Source organism: Seriola aureovittata, chromosome 11, assembly GCF_021018895.1.
Source record: "Seriola aureovittata isolate HTS-2021-v1 ecotype China chromosome 11, ASM2101889v1, whole genome shotgun sequence".
Lineage (NCBI taxonomy): Eukaryota > Metazoa > Chordata > Actinopteri > Carangiformes > Carangidae > Seriola > Seriola aureovittata.
The window spans coordinates 7,303,477-7,320,296 of record NC_079374.1 but is presented as its reverse complement, the minus strand read 5'-3'; the positions used below and the strand labels follow the sequence as shown (position 1 = coordinate 7,320,296).

At 29.9% G+C, this 16,820-nt stretch overlaps 1 protein-coding gene across 2 annotated transcripts in view; it reads right to left on the bottom strand.

The window, feature by feature from the left end:
• gdap2 (ganglioside induced differentiation associated protein 2) overlaps positions 1-16,820 on the bottom strand; it is a 59,528-nt gene that overhangs the window by 17,944 nt on the left and 24,764 nt on the right. For both annotated transcript variants that reach the window (XM_056389113.1, XM_056389112.1), the window contains exons 12-13: positions 16,266-16,320; positions 14,720-14,863 (exon numbers count right to left, since the gene is read on the bottom strand). In XM_056389113.1, coding sequence (XP_056245088.1) covers positions 14,720-14,863; positions 16,266-16,320 — 199 coding nt within the window. The remainder of the gene's footprint in view (positions 1-14,719; positions 14,864-16,265; positions 16,321-16,820) is intronic.

The window sequence follows — 16,820 nt, the reverse complement described above, 5'->3', positions numbered from 1 at the left end:
CGTCATAAAATAGTAAGGCATTAAAATGTGAAAAAAAGTCATAGTATAGTAAGGCATTAAAATGTGAAAAAAACGTCATAGTACAGTATGTCAAAAAACGTCATAAAATAGTAAGGCATAAAAACGTCAAAAAATGTCATAAAATAGTAAGGCATTAAAATGTGAAAAAAAAGTCATAGTATAGTAAGCCATAAAAATGCCAAAACACCTCATAAAATAATAAGGCATTAAGATGTGAAAAAAAGTCATAGTATAGTAAGGCATTAAAATGTGAAAAAAAACGTCATAGTATAGTATGTCAAAAAACGTCATAAAATAGTAAGGCATAAAAACGTCATAGTATAGTATGTAAAAAAGTTTAAAAAAAACGTCATAGTATAGTATGTCAAAAAACATCATAAAATAGTAAGGCATTAAAATGTGAAAAAAAGTCATAGTATAGTAAGGCATTAAAATGTGAAAAAAAGTCATAGTATAGTAAGGCATTAAAATGTGAAAAAAATGTCATAGTATAGTATGTCAAAAAACGTCATAAAATAGTAAGGCATAAAAATGTGAAAAAACATCATAGTATAGTATGTCAAAAAACGTCATAGTATAGTAAGCCATAAAAATGTCAAAACACCTCATAAAATAGTAAGGCATTAAAATGTGAAAAAAAGTCATAGTATAGTAAGGCATTAAAATGTGAAAAAAACGTCATAGTATAGTATGTCAAAAAACGTCATAAAATAGTAAGGCATAAAAACGTCATAGTATAGTATGTAAAAAAGTTTAAAAAAAACGTCATAGTATAGTATGTCAAAAAACATCATAAAATAGTAAGGCATTAAAATGTGAAAAAAAAAGTCATAGTATAGTAAGGCATTAAAATGTGAAAAAAAGTCATAGTATAGTAAGGCATTAAAATGTGAAAAAAATGTCATAGTATAGTATGTCAAAAAACGTCATAAAATAGTAAGGCATAAAAATGTGAAAAAACATCATAGTATTGTATGTCAAAAAACGTCATAGTATAGTAAGCCATAAAAATGTCAAAACACCTCATAAAATAGTAAGGCATTAAAATGTGAAAAAAAGTCATGGTATAGTAAGGCATTAAAATGTGAAAAAAACGTCATAAAATAGTAAGGCATAAAAACGTCATAGTATAGTATGTAAAAAAAGTAAAAAAAAACGTCATAGTATAGTATGTCAAAAAACGTCATAAAATAGTAAGGCATTAAAATGTGAAAAAAAAAGTCATAGTATAGTAAGGCATTAAAATGTGAAAAAAAAGTCATAGTATAGTAAGGCATTAAAATGTGAAAAAAACGTCATAGTACAGTATGTCAAAAAACGTCATAAAATAGTAAGGCATTAAAATGTGAAAAAAAAAGTCATAGTATAGTAAGGCATTAAAATGTGAAAAAAACGTCATAGTATAGTAAGGCATTAAAATGTGAAAAAAACGTCATAGTACAGTATGTCAAAAAATGTCATAAAATAGTAAGGCATAAAAACGTCAAAAAACGTCATAGTATAGTATGTCAAAAAAAGTCATAAAATAGTAAGGCATTAAAATGTGAAAAAAAGTCATAGTATAGTAAGGCATTAAAATGTGAAAAAAATGTCATAGTATAGTATGTCAAAAAACGTCATAAAATAGTAAGGCATAAAAACGTCATAGTATAGTATGTAAAAAAGTAAAAAAAAAAACGTCATAGTATAGTATGTCAAAAAACGTCATAAAATAGTAAGGCATAAAAACGTCATAGTATAGTATGTAAAAAAAGTAAAAAAAAACGTCATAGTATAGTATGTCAAAAAACGTCATAAAATAGTAAGGCATTAAAATGTGAAAAAAAAAGTCATAGTATAGTAAGGCATTAAAATGTGAAAAAAAAGTCATAGTATAGTAAGGCATTAAAATGTGAAAAAAACGTCATAGTACAGTATGTCAAAAAACGTCATAAAATAGTAAGGCATAAAAACGTCAAAAAACGTCATAGTATAGTATGTCAAAAAATGTCATAAAATAGTAAGGCATTAAAATGTGAAAAAAAAGTCATAGTATAGTAAGGCATTAAAATGTGAAAAAAACGTCATAGTACAGTATGTCAAAAAACGTCATAAAATAGTAAGGCATAAAAACGTCAAAAAACGTCATAGTATAGTATGTCAAAAAATGTCATAAAATAGTAAGGCATTAAAATGTGAAAAAAAAGTCATAGTATAGTAAGGCATTAAAATGTGAAAAAAACGTCATAGTACAGTATGTCAAAAAATGTCATAAAATAGTAAGGCATAAAAACGTCAAAAAACGTCATAGTATAGTATGTCAAAAAATGTCATAAAATAGTAAGGCATTAAAATGTGAAAAAAAGTCATAGTATAGTAAGGCATTAAAATGTGAAAAAAACGTCATAGTATAGTATGTCAAAAAACGTCATAAAATAGTAAGGCATAAAAACGTCATAGTATAGTATGTAAAAAAGTAAAAAAAAAACGTCATAGTATAGTATGTCAAAAAACGTCATAAAATAGTAAGGCATAAAAATGTGAAAAAACATCATAGTATAGTATGTCAAAAAACGTCATAGTATAGTACGCCATAAAAATGTCAAAACACCTCATAAAATAGTAAGGCATTAAAATGTGAAAAAAGTCATGGTTTGGTAAGGCATTAAAATGTGAAAAAAACGTCATAAAATAGTAAGGCATAAAAACGTCATAGTATAGTACGTAAAAAAAAGTAAAAAAAAACATCATAGTATAGTATGTCAAAAAACGTCATAAAATAGTAAGGCATTAAAATGTGAAAAAAAAGTCATAGTATAGTAAGGCATTAAAATGTGAAAAAAACGTCATAGTACAGTATGTCAAAAAACGTCATAAAATAGTAAGGCATAAAAACGTCAAAAAACGTCATAGTATAGTATGTCAAAAAATTTCATAAAATAGTAAGGCATTAAAATGTGAAAAAAAGTCATAGTATAGTAAGCCATAAAAATGCCAAAACACCTCATAAAATAGTAAGGCATTAAGATGTGAAAAAAAGTCATAGTATAGTAAGGCATTAAAATGTGAAAAAAACGTCATAGTATAGTATGTCAAAGAACGTCATAAAATAGTAAGGCATAAAAACGTCATAGTATAGTATGTAAAAAAGTTTAAAAAAAACGTCATACTATAGTATGTCAAAAAATGTCATAAAATAGTAAGGCATTAAGATGTGAAAAAAAGTCATAGTATAGTAAGGCATTAAAATGTGAAAAAAACGTCATAGTATAGTATGTCAAAAAACGTCATAAAATAGTAAGGCATAAAAATGTCATAGTATAGTATGTCAAAAAACGTCATAAAATAGTAAGGCATAAAAACGTCATAGTATAGTATGTAAAAAAGTTAAAAAAAAACGTCATAGTATAGTATGTCAAAAAATGTCATACTATAGAATGTCAACAAACGTCATAGTATAGTAAGCCATAAAAATGCCAAAACACCTCATAAAATAGTAAGGCATTAAAATGTGAAAAAAACGTCATAGTATAGTATGTCAAAAAACGTCATAGTATAGTAAGCCATAAAAATGTCAAAACACCTCATAAAATAGTAAGGCATTAAAATGTGAAAAAAAGTCATAGTATAGTCAGGCATTAAAATGTGAAAAAAACGTCATAAAATAGTAAGGCATAAAAACGTCATAGTATAGTATGTAAAAAAAGTAAAAAAGAACGTCATAGTATAGTATGTCAAAAAATGTCATAGTATAGTAAGCCATAAAAATGTCAAAACACCTCATAAAATAGTAAGGCATTAAAATGTGAAAAAAAGTCATGGTATAGTAAGGCATTAAAATGTGAAAAAAACGTCATAAAATAGTAAGGCATAAAAACGTCATAGTATAGTATGTAAAAAAAGTAAAAAAAAACGTCATAGTATAGTATGTCAAAAATAGTCATAGTATAGTAAGGCATTAAAATGTGAAAAAAACGTCATAGTACAGTATGTCAAAAAACGTCATAAAATAGTAAGGCATAAAAATGTCATAGTATAGTATGTAAAAAAAGTAAAAAAAAACGTCATAGTATAGTATGTCAAAAAATGTCATAGTATAGTATGTAAAAAAAGTTAAATAAAAACGTCATAGTATAGTGTGTAAAAAAATGTCATAAAATAGTAAGAAATAAAAATGTGAAAAAACATCATAGTATAGTATGTCAAAAAACGTCATAGTATAGTAAGCCATAAAAATGTCAAAACACCTCATAAAATAGTAAGGCATTAAAATGTGAAAAAAAAGTCATAGTATAGTAAGGCATTAAAATGTGAAAAAAACGTCATAGTACAGTATGTCAAAAAACGTCATAAAATAGTAAGGCATAAAAACGTCATAGTATAGTGTGTAAAAAAAGTAAAAAAAAAACGTTATAGTATAATATGTCAAAGAACGTCATAGTATAGTATGTCAAAAAACGTCATAAAATAGTAAGCCATAAAAATGCCAAAACACCTCATAAAATAGTAAGGCATTAAAATGTGAAAAAAAGTCATAGTATAGTAAGGCATTAAAATGTGAAAAAAACGTCATAGTATGTCAAAAAACGTCATAAAATAGTAAGGCATAAAAACGTCATAGTATAGTATGTAAAAAAAAGTAAAAAAAAAACGTCATAGTATAGTATGTCAAAAAATGTCATAGTATAGTAAGGCATAAAAATGTCATAGTATAGTAAGGCATAAAAAAAAATGTCAAAAATCGTCATAGTATAGTAAGGCATAAAAAACAGTATAGTAAGGCATAAAAACGTCACATTGTAATAAGGTATAAAAATAAAAATAAAACAGGCATAGTATAGTATGTCGAGAAACATCATAGTATAGTAAGACAAAACACGTCATAGTATAGTATGTCAAAAAACGTTATAGTATAGTAGGGCGTAAAAATGAAAAAAAAATGTCATAGTATAGTAAGGCATAAAAAATGTCATAGTATAGTATGTCAAAAAACGTCTAGCTAGGCATAAAAATGAAAAAAAAATGTCATAGTATAGTAAGGCATAAAAATAAAAAAAAATGTCATAGTATAGTATGTCAAAAAACGTCATAGTATAGTAAGGCATAAAAAAAAGTCAATATAGTAAGGCATAAAAATGTCATAGTATAGTAAGGCAAAAAAAAAATAGTTATAGTATAGTAAGGCACAAAAATGTCAGGAAAAGTCATAGTATATTAAGACATAAAAAAAGAATGTCATAGTATAGTAAGGCATAAAGAAAAAATGTCATAGTATAGTAAGGCATAAGAACGTTATAGTATAGTAAGGCATAAGAACGTTATAGTATAGCAAGGCATAAAAATGCAATAAAACGTCATAGTATATTAAGGCATAGAAATGCCAAAAAACATCATAGTATAGCATATAAAAAAAAAAAAAAACGTCATAGTATAGTATGTAAAAAAAAAAACGTCATAGTAAGGCATAAAAATGTCAAAAATATAGTATAATATGTCAAAAAACGTCATAAAATAGTAAGGCATAAAAACGTCATAGTATAGTGTGTAAAAAAAGTAAAAAAAAAACGTTATAGTATAATATGTCAAAGAACGTCATAGTATAGTATGTCAAAAAACGTCATAAAATAGTAAGGCATAAAAACGTCATAGTATAGTATGTAAAAAAGTAAAAAAAAAAACGTCATAGTATAGTATGTCAAAAAACGTCATAAAATAGTAAGGCATAAAAATGTGAAAAAACATCATAGTATAGTATGTCAAAAAACGTCATAGTATAGTAAGCCATAAAAATGTCAAAACACCTCATAAAATAGTAAGGCATTAAAATGTGAAAAAAAGTCATGGTATAGTAAGGCATTAAAATGTGAAAAAAACGTCATAAAATAGTAAGGCATAAAAACGTCATAGTATAGTACGTAAAAAAAGTAAAAAAAAACATCATAGTATAGTATGTCAAAAAACGTCATAAAATAGTAAGGCATTAAAATGTGAAAAAAAAAGTCATAGTATAGTAAGGCATTAAAATGTGAAAAAAACGTCATAGTACAGTATGTCAAAAAACGTCATAAAATAGTAAGGCATAAAAACGTCAAAAAACGTCATAGTATAGTATGTCAAAAAATGTCATAAAATAGTAAGGCATTAAAATGTGAAAAAAAAGTCATAGTATAGTAAGCCATAAAAATGCCAAAACACCTCATAAAATAGTAAGGCATTAAGATGTGAAAAAAAGTCATAGTATAGTAAGGCATTAAAATGTGAAAAAAACGTCATAGTATAGTATGTCAAAAAACGTCATAAAATAGTAAGGCATAAAAACGTCATAGTATAGTATGTAAAAAAGTTTAAAAAAAACGTCATACTATAGTATGTCAAAAAATGTCATAAAATAGTAAGGCATTAAGATGTGAAAAAAAGTCATAGTATAGTAAGGCATTAAAATGTGAAAAAAAGTCATAGTATAGTATGTCAAAAAACGTCATAAAATAGTAAGGCATAAAAATGTCATAGTATAGTATGTCAAAAAACGTCATAAAATGGTAAGGCATAAAAACGTCATAGTATAGTATGTAAAAAAGTTTAAAAAAAACGTCATAGTATAGTATGTCAAAAAACGTCATAAAATAGTAAGGCATTAAAATGTGAAAAAAAAAGTCATAGTATAGTAAGGCATTAAAATGTGAAAAAAAAAGTCATAGTATAGTAAGGCATTAAAATGTGAAAAAAACGTAATAGTACAGTATGTCAAAAAATGTCATAAAATAGTAAGGCATAAAAACGTCAAAAAACGTCATAGTATAGTATGTCAAAAAATGTCATAAAATAGTAAGGCATTAAAATGTGAAAAAAAAGTCATAGTATAGTAAGGCATTAAAATGTGAAAAAAACGTCATAGTACAGTATGTCAAAAAATGTCATAAAATAGTAAGGCATAAAAACGTCAAAAAACGTCATAGTATAGTATGTCAAAAAATGTCATAAAATAGTAAGGCATTAAAATGTGAAAAAAAAGTCGTAGTATAGTAAGGCATTAAAATGTGAAAAAAACGTCATAGTACAGTATGTCAAAAAATGTCATAAAATAGTAAGGCATAAAAACGTCAAAAAACGTCATAGTATAGTATGTCAAAAAATGTCATAAAATAGTAAGGCATTAAAATGTGAAAAAAAGTCATAGTATAGTAAGGCATTAAAATGTGAAAAAAACGTCATAGTATAGTATGTCAAAAAACGTCATAAAATAGTAAGGCATAAAAACGTCATAGTATAGTATGTAAAAAAAGTAAAAAAAAACGTCATAGTATAGTATGTCAAAAAACGTCATAAAATAGTAAGGCATAAAAATGTGAAAAAACATCATAGTATAGTATGTCAAAAAACGTCATAGTATAGTACGCCATAAAAATGTCAAAACACCTCATAAAATAGTAAGGCATTAAAATGTGAAAAAAGTCATGGTTTGGTAAGGCATTAAAATGTGAAAAAAACGTCATAAAATAGTAAGGCATAAAAACGTCATAGTATAGTACGTAAAAAAAGTAAAAAAAAACATCATAGTATAGTATGTCAAAAAACGTCATAAAATAGTAAGGCATTAAAATGTGAAAAAAAAGTCATAGTATAGTAAGGCATTAAAATGTGAAAAAAACGTCATAGTACAGTATGTCAAAAAACGTCATAAAATAGTAAGGCATAAAAACGTCAAAAAACGTCATAGTATAGTATGTCAAAAAACGTCATAAAATAGTAAGGCATTAAAATGTGAAAAAAAAGTCATAGTATAGTAAGCCATAAAAATGCCAAAACACCTCATAAAATAGTAAGGCATTAAGATGTGAAAAAAAGTCATAGTATAGTAAGGCATTAAAATGTGAAAAAAACGTCATAGTATAGTATGTCAAAGAACGTCATAAAATAGTAAGGCATAAAAACGTCATAGTATAGTATGTAAAAAGGTTTAAAAAAAACGTCATACTATAGTATGTCAAAAAATGTCATAAAATAGTAAGGCATTAAGATGTGAAAAAAAGTCATAGTATAGTAAGGCATTAAAATGTGAAAAAAAGTCATAGTATAGTATGTCAAAAAACGTCATAAAATAGTAAGGCATAAAAATGTCATAGTATAGTATGTCAAAAAACGTCATAAAATGGTAAGGCATAAAAACGTCATAGTATAGTATGTAAAAAAGTTTAAAAAAAACGTCATAGTATAGTATGTCAAAAAATGTCATACTATAGAATGTCAACAAACGTCATAGTATAGTAATCCATAAAAATGCCAAAACACCTCATAAAATAGTAAGGCATTAAAATGTGAAAAAAACGTCATAGTATAGTATGTCAAAAAACGTCATAGTATAGTAAGCCATAAAAATGTCAAAACACCTCATAAAATAGTAAGGCATTAAAATGTGAAAAAAAGTCATGGTATAGTAAGGCATTAAAATGTGAAAAAAACGTCATAAAATAGTAAGGCATAAAAACGTCATAGTATAGTATGTAAAAAAAGTAAAAAAAAACGTCATAGTATAGTATGTCAAAAAACGTCATAGTATAGTAAGGCATTAAAATGTGAAAAAAACGTCATAGTACAGTATGTCAAAAAACGTCATAAAATAGTAAGGCATAAAAATGTCATAGTATAGTATGTAAAAAAAGGAAAAAAAAACGTCATAGTATAGTATGTCAAAAAATGTCATAGTATAGTATGTAAAAAAAGTTAAATAAAAACGTCATAGTATAGTGTGTAAAAAAATGTCATAAAATAGTAAGAAATAAAAATGTGAAAAAACATCATAGTATAGTATGTCAAAAAACGTCATAGTATAGTAAGTCAAAAAATGCCAAAACACCTCATAAAATAGTAAGGCATTAAAATGTGAAAAAAACGTCATAGTATAGTAAGGCATTAAAATGTGAAAAAAACGTCATAGTACAGTATGTCAAAAAACGTCATAAAATAGTAAGGCATAAAAACGTCATAGTATAGTGTGTAAAAAAAGTAAAAAAAAAACGTTATAGTATAATATGTCAAAGAACGTCATAGTATAGTATGTCAAAAAACGTCATAAAATAGTAAGCCATAAAAATGCCAAAACACCTCATAAAATAGTAAGGCATTAAAATGTGAAAAAAAGTCATAGTATAGTAAGGCATTAAAATGTGAAAAAAACGTCATAGTATGTCAAAAAACGTCATAAAATAGTAAGGCATAAAAACGTCATAGTATAGTATGTAAAAAAAAGTAAAAAAAAAACGTCATAGTATAGTATGTCAAAAAATGTCATAGTATAGTAAGGCATAAAAATGTCATAGTATAGTAAGGCATAAAAAAAAATGTCAAAAATCGTCATAGTATAGTAAGGCATAAAAAACAGTATAGTAAGGCATAAAAACGTCACATTGTAATAAGGTATAAAAATAAAAATAAAACAGGCATAGTATAGTATGTCGAGAAACATCATAGTATAGTAAGACAAAACACGTCATAGTATAGTATGTCAAAAAACGTTATAGTATAGTAGGGCGTAAAAATGAAAAAAAAATGTCATAGTATAGTAAGGCATAAAAAATGTCATAGTATAGTATGTCAAAAAACGTCTAGCTAGGCATAAAAATGAAAAAAAAATGTCATAGTATAGTAAGGCATAAAAATAAAAAAAATGTCATAGTATAGTATGTCAAAAAACGTCATAGTATAGTAAGGCATAAAAAAAGTCAATATAGTAAGGCATAAAAATGTCATAGTATAGTAAGGCAAAAAAAAAATAGTTATAGTATAGTAAGGCACAAAAATGTCAGGAAAAGTCATAGTATATTAAGACATAAAAAAAGAATGTCATAGTATAGTAAGGCATAAAGAAAAAATGTCATAGTATAGTAAGGCATAAGAACGTTATAGTATAGTAAGGCATAAGAACGTTATAGTATAGCAAGGCATAAAAATGCAATAAAACGTCATAGTATATTAAGGCATAGAAATGCCAAAAAACATCATAGTATAGCATATAAAAAAAAAACGTCATAGTATAGTATGTAAAAAAAAAAAACGTCATAGTAAGGCATAAAAATGTCAAAAATATAGTATAATATGTCAAAAAACGTCATAAAATAGTAAGGCATAAAAACGTCATAGTATAGTGTGTAAAAAAAGTAAAAAAAAAACGTTATAGTATAATATGTCAAAGAACGTCATAGTATAGTATGTCAAAAAACGTCATAAAATAGTAAGCCATAAAAATGCCAAAACACCTCATAAAATAGTAAGGCATTAAAATGTGAAAAAAAGTCATAGTATAGTAAGGCATTAAAATGTGAAAAAAACGTCATAGTATGTCAAAAAACGTCATAAAATAGTAAGGCATAAAAACGTCATAGTATAGTATGTAAAAAAAAGTAAAAAAAAAACGTCATAGTATAGTATGTCAAAAAATGTCATAGTATAGTAAGGCATAAAAATGTCATAGTATAGTAAGGCATAAAAAAAAATGTCAAAAATCGTCATAGTATAGTAAGGCATAAAAAACAGTATAGTAAGGCATAAAAACGTCACATTGTAATAAGGTATAAAAATAAAAATAAAACAGGCATAGTATAGTATGTCGAGAAACATCATAGTATAGTAAGACAAAACACGTCATAGTATAGTATGTCAAAAAACGTTATAGTATAGTAGGGCGTAAAAATGAAAAAAAAATGTCATAGTATAGTAAGGCATAAAAAATGTCATAGTATAGTATGTCAAAAAACGTCTAGCTAGGCATAAAAATGAAAAAAAAATGTCATAGTATAGTAAGGCATAAAAATAAAAAAAATGTCATAGTATAGTATGTCAAAAAACGTCATAGTATAGTAAGGCATAAAAAAAGTCAATATAGTAAGGCATAAAAATGTCATAGTATAGTAAGGCAAAAAAAAAATAGTTATAGTATAGTAAGGCACAAAAATGTCAGGAAAAGTCATAGTATATTAAGACATAAAAAAAGAATGTCATAGTATAGTAAGGCATAAAGAAAAAATGTCATAGTATAGTAAGGCATAAGAACGTTATAGTATAGTAAGGCATAAGAACGTTATAGTATAGCAAGGCATAAAAATGCAATAAAACGTCATAGTATATTAAGGCATAGAAATGCCAAAAAACATCATAGTATAGCATATAAAAAAAAAACGTCATAGTATAGTATGTAAAAAAAAAAACGTCATAGTAAGGCATAAAAATGTCAAAAATATAGTATAATATGTAAAAAAATGTCATAGTATAGTAAGGCATAAAAACGTCATAATTTAATAAGGAAAAAAAAAAAAAACAGGCATAGTATAGAATGTTGAAAAACAGTATAGTAAGGCATAAAAAAAAAAAAAACGTCATAGTATAGAATGTAAAAAAAACATCATGGTATAATACGTAAAAAAAAAAACCATCATAGTGTAGTATGCCAAAAAACGTCGTTGTATTACACTAAAAAATAATAATAATTGTGAAACATATTGTAATACGGCATTTTAAAAAAAAAGGCATAGTATAGTATGTCAAAAAACGTCATAAAAACATCATAGTATAGTTTGCCAAAAAAGGTCACAATATAGTAAGGCATAAAAACGTCAAAGTAGACATAATCTTTTAAATTGAAACATTTTTCTGCACACTTCCAGATGTAAATGTTAAGTCCAAGCTTCACTCTCTTTTAGCTGCTTTTTTTGGTCCCTAGCAACTCCTGAGTTAAATATCTGGTGCTTACCAGGTAGCAGATTGAACCATATCAGTGAGTGACACCTCTCACTTGTAAAAAAAAAAACAAAAAAACATTAATAGCCACTTCAGAATCATCACATTACACTCTGTCAGGCAGAATCATATATTCTGTATTTACTCAGGTAACCAATGATCTTTGCACACAGCTTGTGCCTGAGTGGTGAAGTGTTTCTGCTATCAGGCTCCATTTTTAGTGAACAAGAAAAATCATTATTTCCTGGACTCTGCCCACACTGTAATTCATCCTAGCAGAACAGACTCTCTCTGGGTAACAGCCACTCACAGGTGTTGATATGAATGTTCTTGCCCACTTCATTGGCTGGCTGCAGTGCTGAAGGGGAAATGCGCCGTACTGCAGCCTTAAAGCACATTATGTTCACGAACTGACAGTGAAGTTCTCTGCAAAGACTGAGGTTGTCCTAAAAATAGATTCCTGATGAGTAAGCGAAGCCTGAGGGATGGCTAATACACTGGCAGTGACACTGTAGCATCTCAAAGACTATGGAGACAGAGAGTCTGAGCAGCATCCGACTACAACAGTACCACAAAGCATGACTTACACAGGGTCAATGTATGGATAACATCATCTATAACCACATATTTATGTACTAATCCCTCCATCCACTCCTAATTATGATACACAGATTGTACAGTTCACTCAGAAAGTACCAGGACTGTTTTGTTTTCACTCTGAACTCCAGCAGGTTTGGAGATGAACTTAAACAAAGACTGTGAGGTTTAAGTACCAACTCTCAGCTTTAATTAGAGGGTGTTTGCATCCATATGAGATGAATACTGTAGGAACTGTAGCCATTTTTACACAAACCCCCAAGAGTCTTATAATGTACAGCCAGTACAGCTATTAACACCCTTAAATACCCTTTAAGTCTGCACTCTGGCCTTGTTTTCAATGACTTGACTAATGAGCCAAAGATTCTGTGGGATAGATTTATATATTGACACTTTAGTGATTTCGAGGCAACAAGTTCTCCCATTATATAAAACCCTCAGGTCTGCTTTCACCCTGAAGCTAACTCATAATAGCAGCAGTAAGACGAATCCAATATGTGGATTTGTACATTGGTATTTGCAAAAATATTGTTCCCATTCACTCATGTGCAATCGAAATGACTGAACCTGATTAATTTCAAAGAAGCTGGAACAATACTACAGAACATGTTTTTCCTAGTGTGAATAAACTGTAACAGACAAAACAAGCTAACATTCCTCAGTTCCAACAGTGTAGCTTTCACGTCTATGATACAGCCCTGACATCTTGATTCACGCGTTCACGTGTCACCACTGGAGTAAAATCATTTCAAGGAACCTCATACAAATCCAGACTGAAGAATCCAAAATGAGCAAAAGGTTACTGCTCGACTGGGCCGAATACCTCTCGATCCTGATCCAAGATCCAGGATCCAACGAAGGAAAAGACACACATTTATACCTTTTATTGGCCAACACAAACTACAAACCACCACAAAGTGAAAATAAAGAATCAAATGGCAGCCAATCACACATCATGAACAATCCCCAACAAGGTCACCAGATCTTTTTTATGGATCTATGCAGCTGGACGTGAAAATCAGAATTTCTGATGTCCTAATTTGACATTTCTTCTTTTTTTTTTTTTTTTTTTTTTTTTTTAAAGCTTCAGTCTTTAGTCCTTTTTTCTTCTTAAGGACTCGCAGCACTGTCTCTCAGCTCATGCATGAGAATAAAGCTGCTGTAAGTACAGAGTAAACTCTTCACAGCACTAGAGACTTGCTACATCAAAGCCAGTGATACCCATGACTTCACTGAATTATCTTCACATCAGATCCCAAATTTCAAAGGGAAATCAACACAGATCATCCTGGACAATATCATTTTAATTGAGTTCGTAGGCTAACTGATTAATAGGTGTCATTTCTACGAATGCACATGCATATACACACACCAAACAAGTCATTAGCTGATTGCTAATCCTTCTCTGGTTTACATCACCAAGGGGAACATCAAATGGAGATAAACAGAGTCGGTTATTTTTCCCATTTCGTCTCAGTTCTGCTTTTCCTCTTTCAAAAAAAGAGCTGATGAATAAAGTTCAGAATAAAACACACATGAGTGTAAACACATTTAAGTGTTTGCGTTTGGCATGTGAGGACACAGGGAGACCAGTGGGAGGTTAGGTTTCCATCAAAACACAATAAGGCAGGAGGCAGATGTGAAGCTATACAGTATGTAACTCGAAACTCACGCCTGTGTTGCTTGCCACCTGCAAAAGTAAGCCTAACTGTAAATACAAAAAGGGAGCTGCAGGCACAAACATTCAAACATCAAAAGGAAGTCGGTCCCTGGCTATAAGTTTCAGACATGGGAGCTATTTAAAGCTGCAGTATGTGGCTTTCTTAACTTGAAAACGCAGAGTAACTGGGATCATTTGTCTGATATTTCAGATGTTCTTCAGACATCAGTTGAATATTTCGACGTGGCAAAGCATGTCCTGGGCTAAACCGTGTGCTTCAACAAATGGGACCGATCCTCTGGTGTCTATGTGACAATCTCCAGCACCATTAATAGACAGTTAAAGGTTAAAGGTTTAGTTTGGTTGTACTTTACTTACACGTGATTTATCTAAAGCCCTGCCCAGACTGGATGCATATCACAGGAGCATGTAAGCTGCTTATTTGACAGGCTAATCTTGTCCTTAGTAAGATGACGAGATAAGGTTTAAACATTGTTATAAAGTTCCAGAAGTCCTTACAATTACCATCTGATTTATCTGATGGTGAGGGATATAATGTAATACCTGTACATCGTTGCTGTCAGGTCAGCAGCTTGCCTGACCAATAAGAAAACTTTCAGGATTTCAGGTATTACCTAATGGGGGTTTTTAATGATTAAATAAGACAGTATAGATCATGTGCTGCCAACATCTCTGTGTGTATCTGTGAGTGTGTTATGGATCGATGCCTACCCGTGCGTCGTACTCCAGGACAAACGGAGGGATGTCAATCTGTTCAGGTTTGATGCAGGTGAAGAGCTGGTGCAGGTTGTCCAGGTAGCGGACTTTGTCCTTCATCCCTGACACACTGAAGGTGGTGAAGAACCACGTCGAGACCTGGATTGAGTTTTAAAAGTGAAGAAAGAAAGAAAATAAGGAACATTTCAGTTACATTTGAGCGTTTGATCTTCATTGTTAGCTATAGCAAGATTAATAAATAACATACAAAGACAAAACCGAACTCAACTTTCTAAAGCAAATAACAAAAACTAGATTACATCTAATGAGACTTTAATGATCCTCATGGGAAAGTTTCACTATTGCAGCAAACAAGTACTGTAATTCCAGTAAACAATAAAGAAACAAATATAAACCAGCAAGCACTTAGAGAGCGCATGTCTCTGCCAAGGCTGCACATTTCTCCTGATTTGTTATTTTCATAACGGAAAAATATTTATAACTTTTGACTTCGCATCTGGATCAGGATTAGCATCTAAATACACAGTGTGGTGGACAATCATGTAGATTTTTGGATAAGGCCTCACCTTGGGAATGTGAGGCCTTTGCCCAAGGACCAAATTGTTCGCAATTCCAAGTGAGTCTCATGATTACTGAGACGTTTAAAATCATAATGTTACTGGAGCAGGAAAATTGTGCAGGGTTGATGTGTGTTTGTAAGAAATAAAATTCCGTTGCAACTTGCGCAATGTATTTAATTGTCATGGCAGGTTTCGTGAAGTCCAACCCCATTAGAAAAAGAATTTCTAGCCAAGTTTAATGAATGTGAAATGAAGTGTGATGAATGATGAAGTCCTGCAAAAAGGTTTCCTAGAATTTGAAAACGGTGAAACATCTCTCTAAAAGGAAATGAGTGTAGCACAACTAACTGATTTGTGTTAGAAGGGGCCATTTGTAAGTTTTCACTGGTGCTTTCTTGGTTTCTTGCCGGGAGCGGATGGTGGTGAATGTCACTTGATGTTGCGTTTAGAAGTCAAGCGGTTATAATACGACCTTTGAGCAGCGCTACCTCTTCAGGCCAGATTGGAGGAGAGTTTGTATTGGAAAGTGACAAGATGGGCTGGGGCTAGCGGGTTAGCATGCTAACTTTGGCAGAAGAAAAGACCCGACAGAAACAAGAGTTAACATTGTCGTTGCTTTCCATCTCTGGAGATAGCTCTTGGTCAGTAAAGGAATGAAATTTGGTGCTGAACTTGCAAAACTTACAAATAGCTCCTTTAACCCAGAAGTCTATGAAGTTACTTTGCCTTTATGTCTCATATTGTAGGAGTTATGAGTCAGAACATGCAATGAAGTAAATAATAGAATGACATTAACTCTATTATAACTACTATAACTAACAGTTCCACTTCTGTCACTACAACATTAACGAACATTTACATTTCTAGTGCTTGTTGAGAGAAATTTATAAACTGATATGATCCTCTTAGTCTAGATATACAATAAGCTCTGTTGACACTGCAAATACCAGACAGTTACATACATGATGACATAATCTCACCTTAGAGCGAAATGTTGGATGTACATAGTAGAAAGCCTTTAAATTCTTCTTAAACCTGCAACACATAAACCAGAACACCTCAGCAAGAAACACTTACAGCAAGGTTTTCACAGTGAATCACAGTTTCTTAAATACAACGAGACAAGAAAAACAGAAGATGCGTGAAAACGAGGACTGTGACAAAGATGAAGTGAAAGGGATTAATCTTCTCAAACAGAAGACAGGATGAGTGTGAAGTCACTGTGCTTTTGTTTCCAAGAGGTGCGAGGTGCTGTCCCAAGAAAAACACAGACAATCAACTCCAGCCCTTCCATCAGAGTGGAAACATGTAGCACACAGACACACAACGCTAACATCCCACTGCCCTTCACTTACTCATGCAGCACACCAACCTTGTGTGAGACTGCTTAAGGTCAATGTACTTGTCAATTAACTCACAACTGCCTTTGTGCAGTGGATCCTTATTTAATAGCCTGAAGAATGTATACACAGACAGGTAGATGATGTGAAGTTTGACATCTAGTATGTAAAGGTACTCGTCCTCTCGTCCTCATG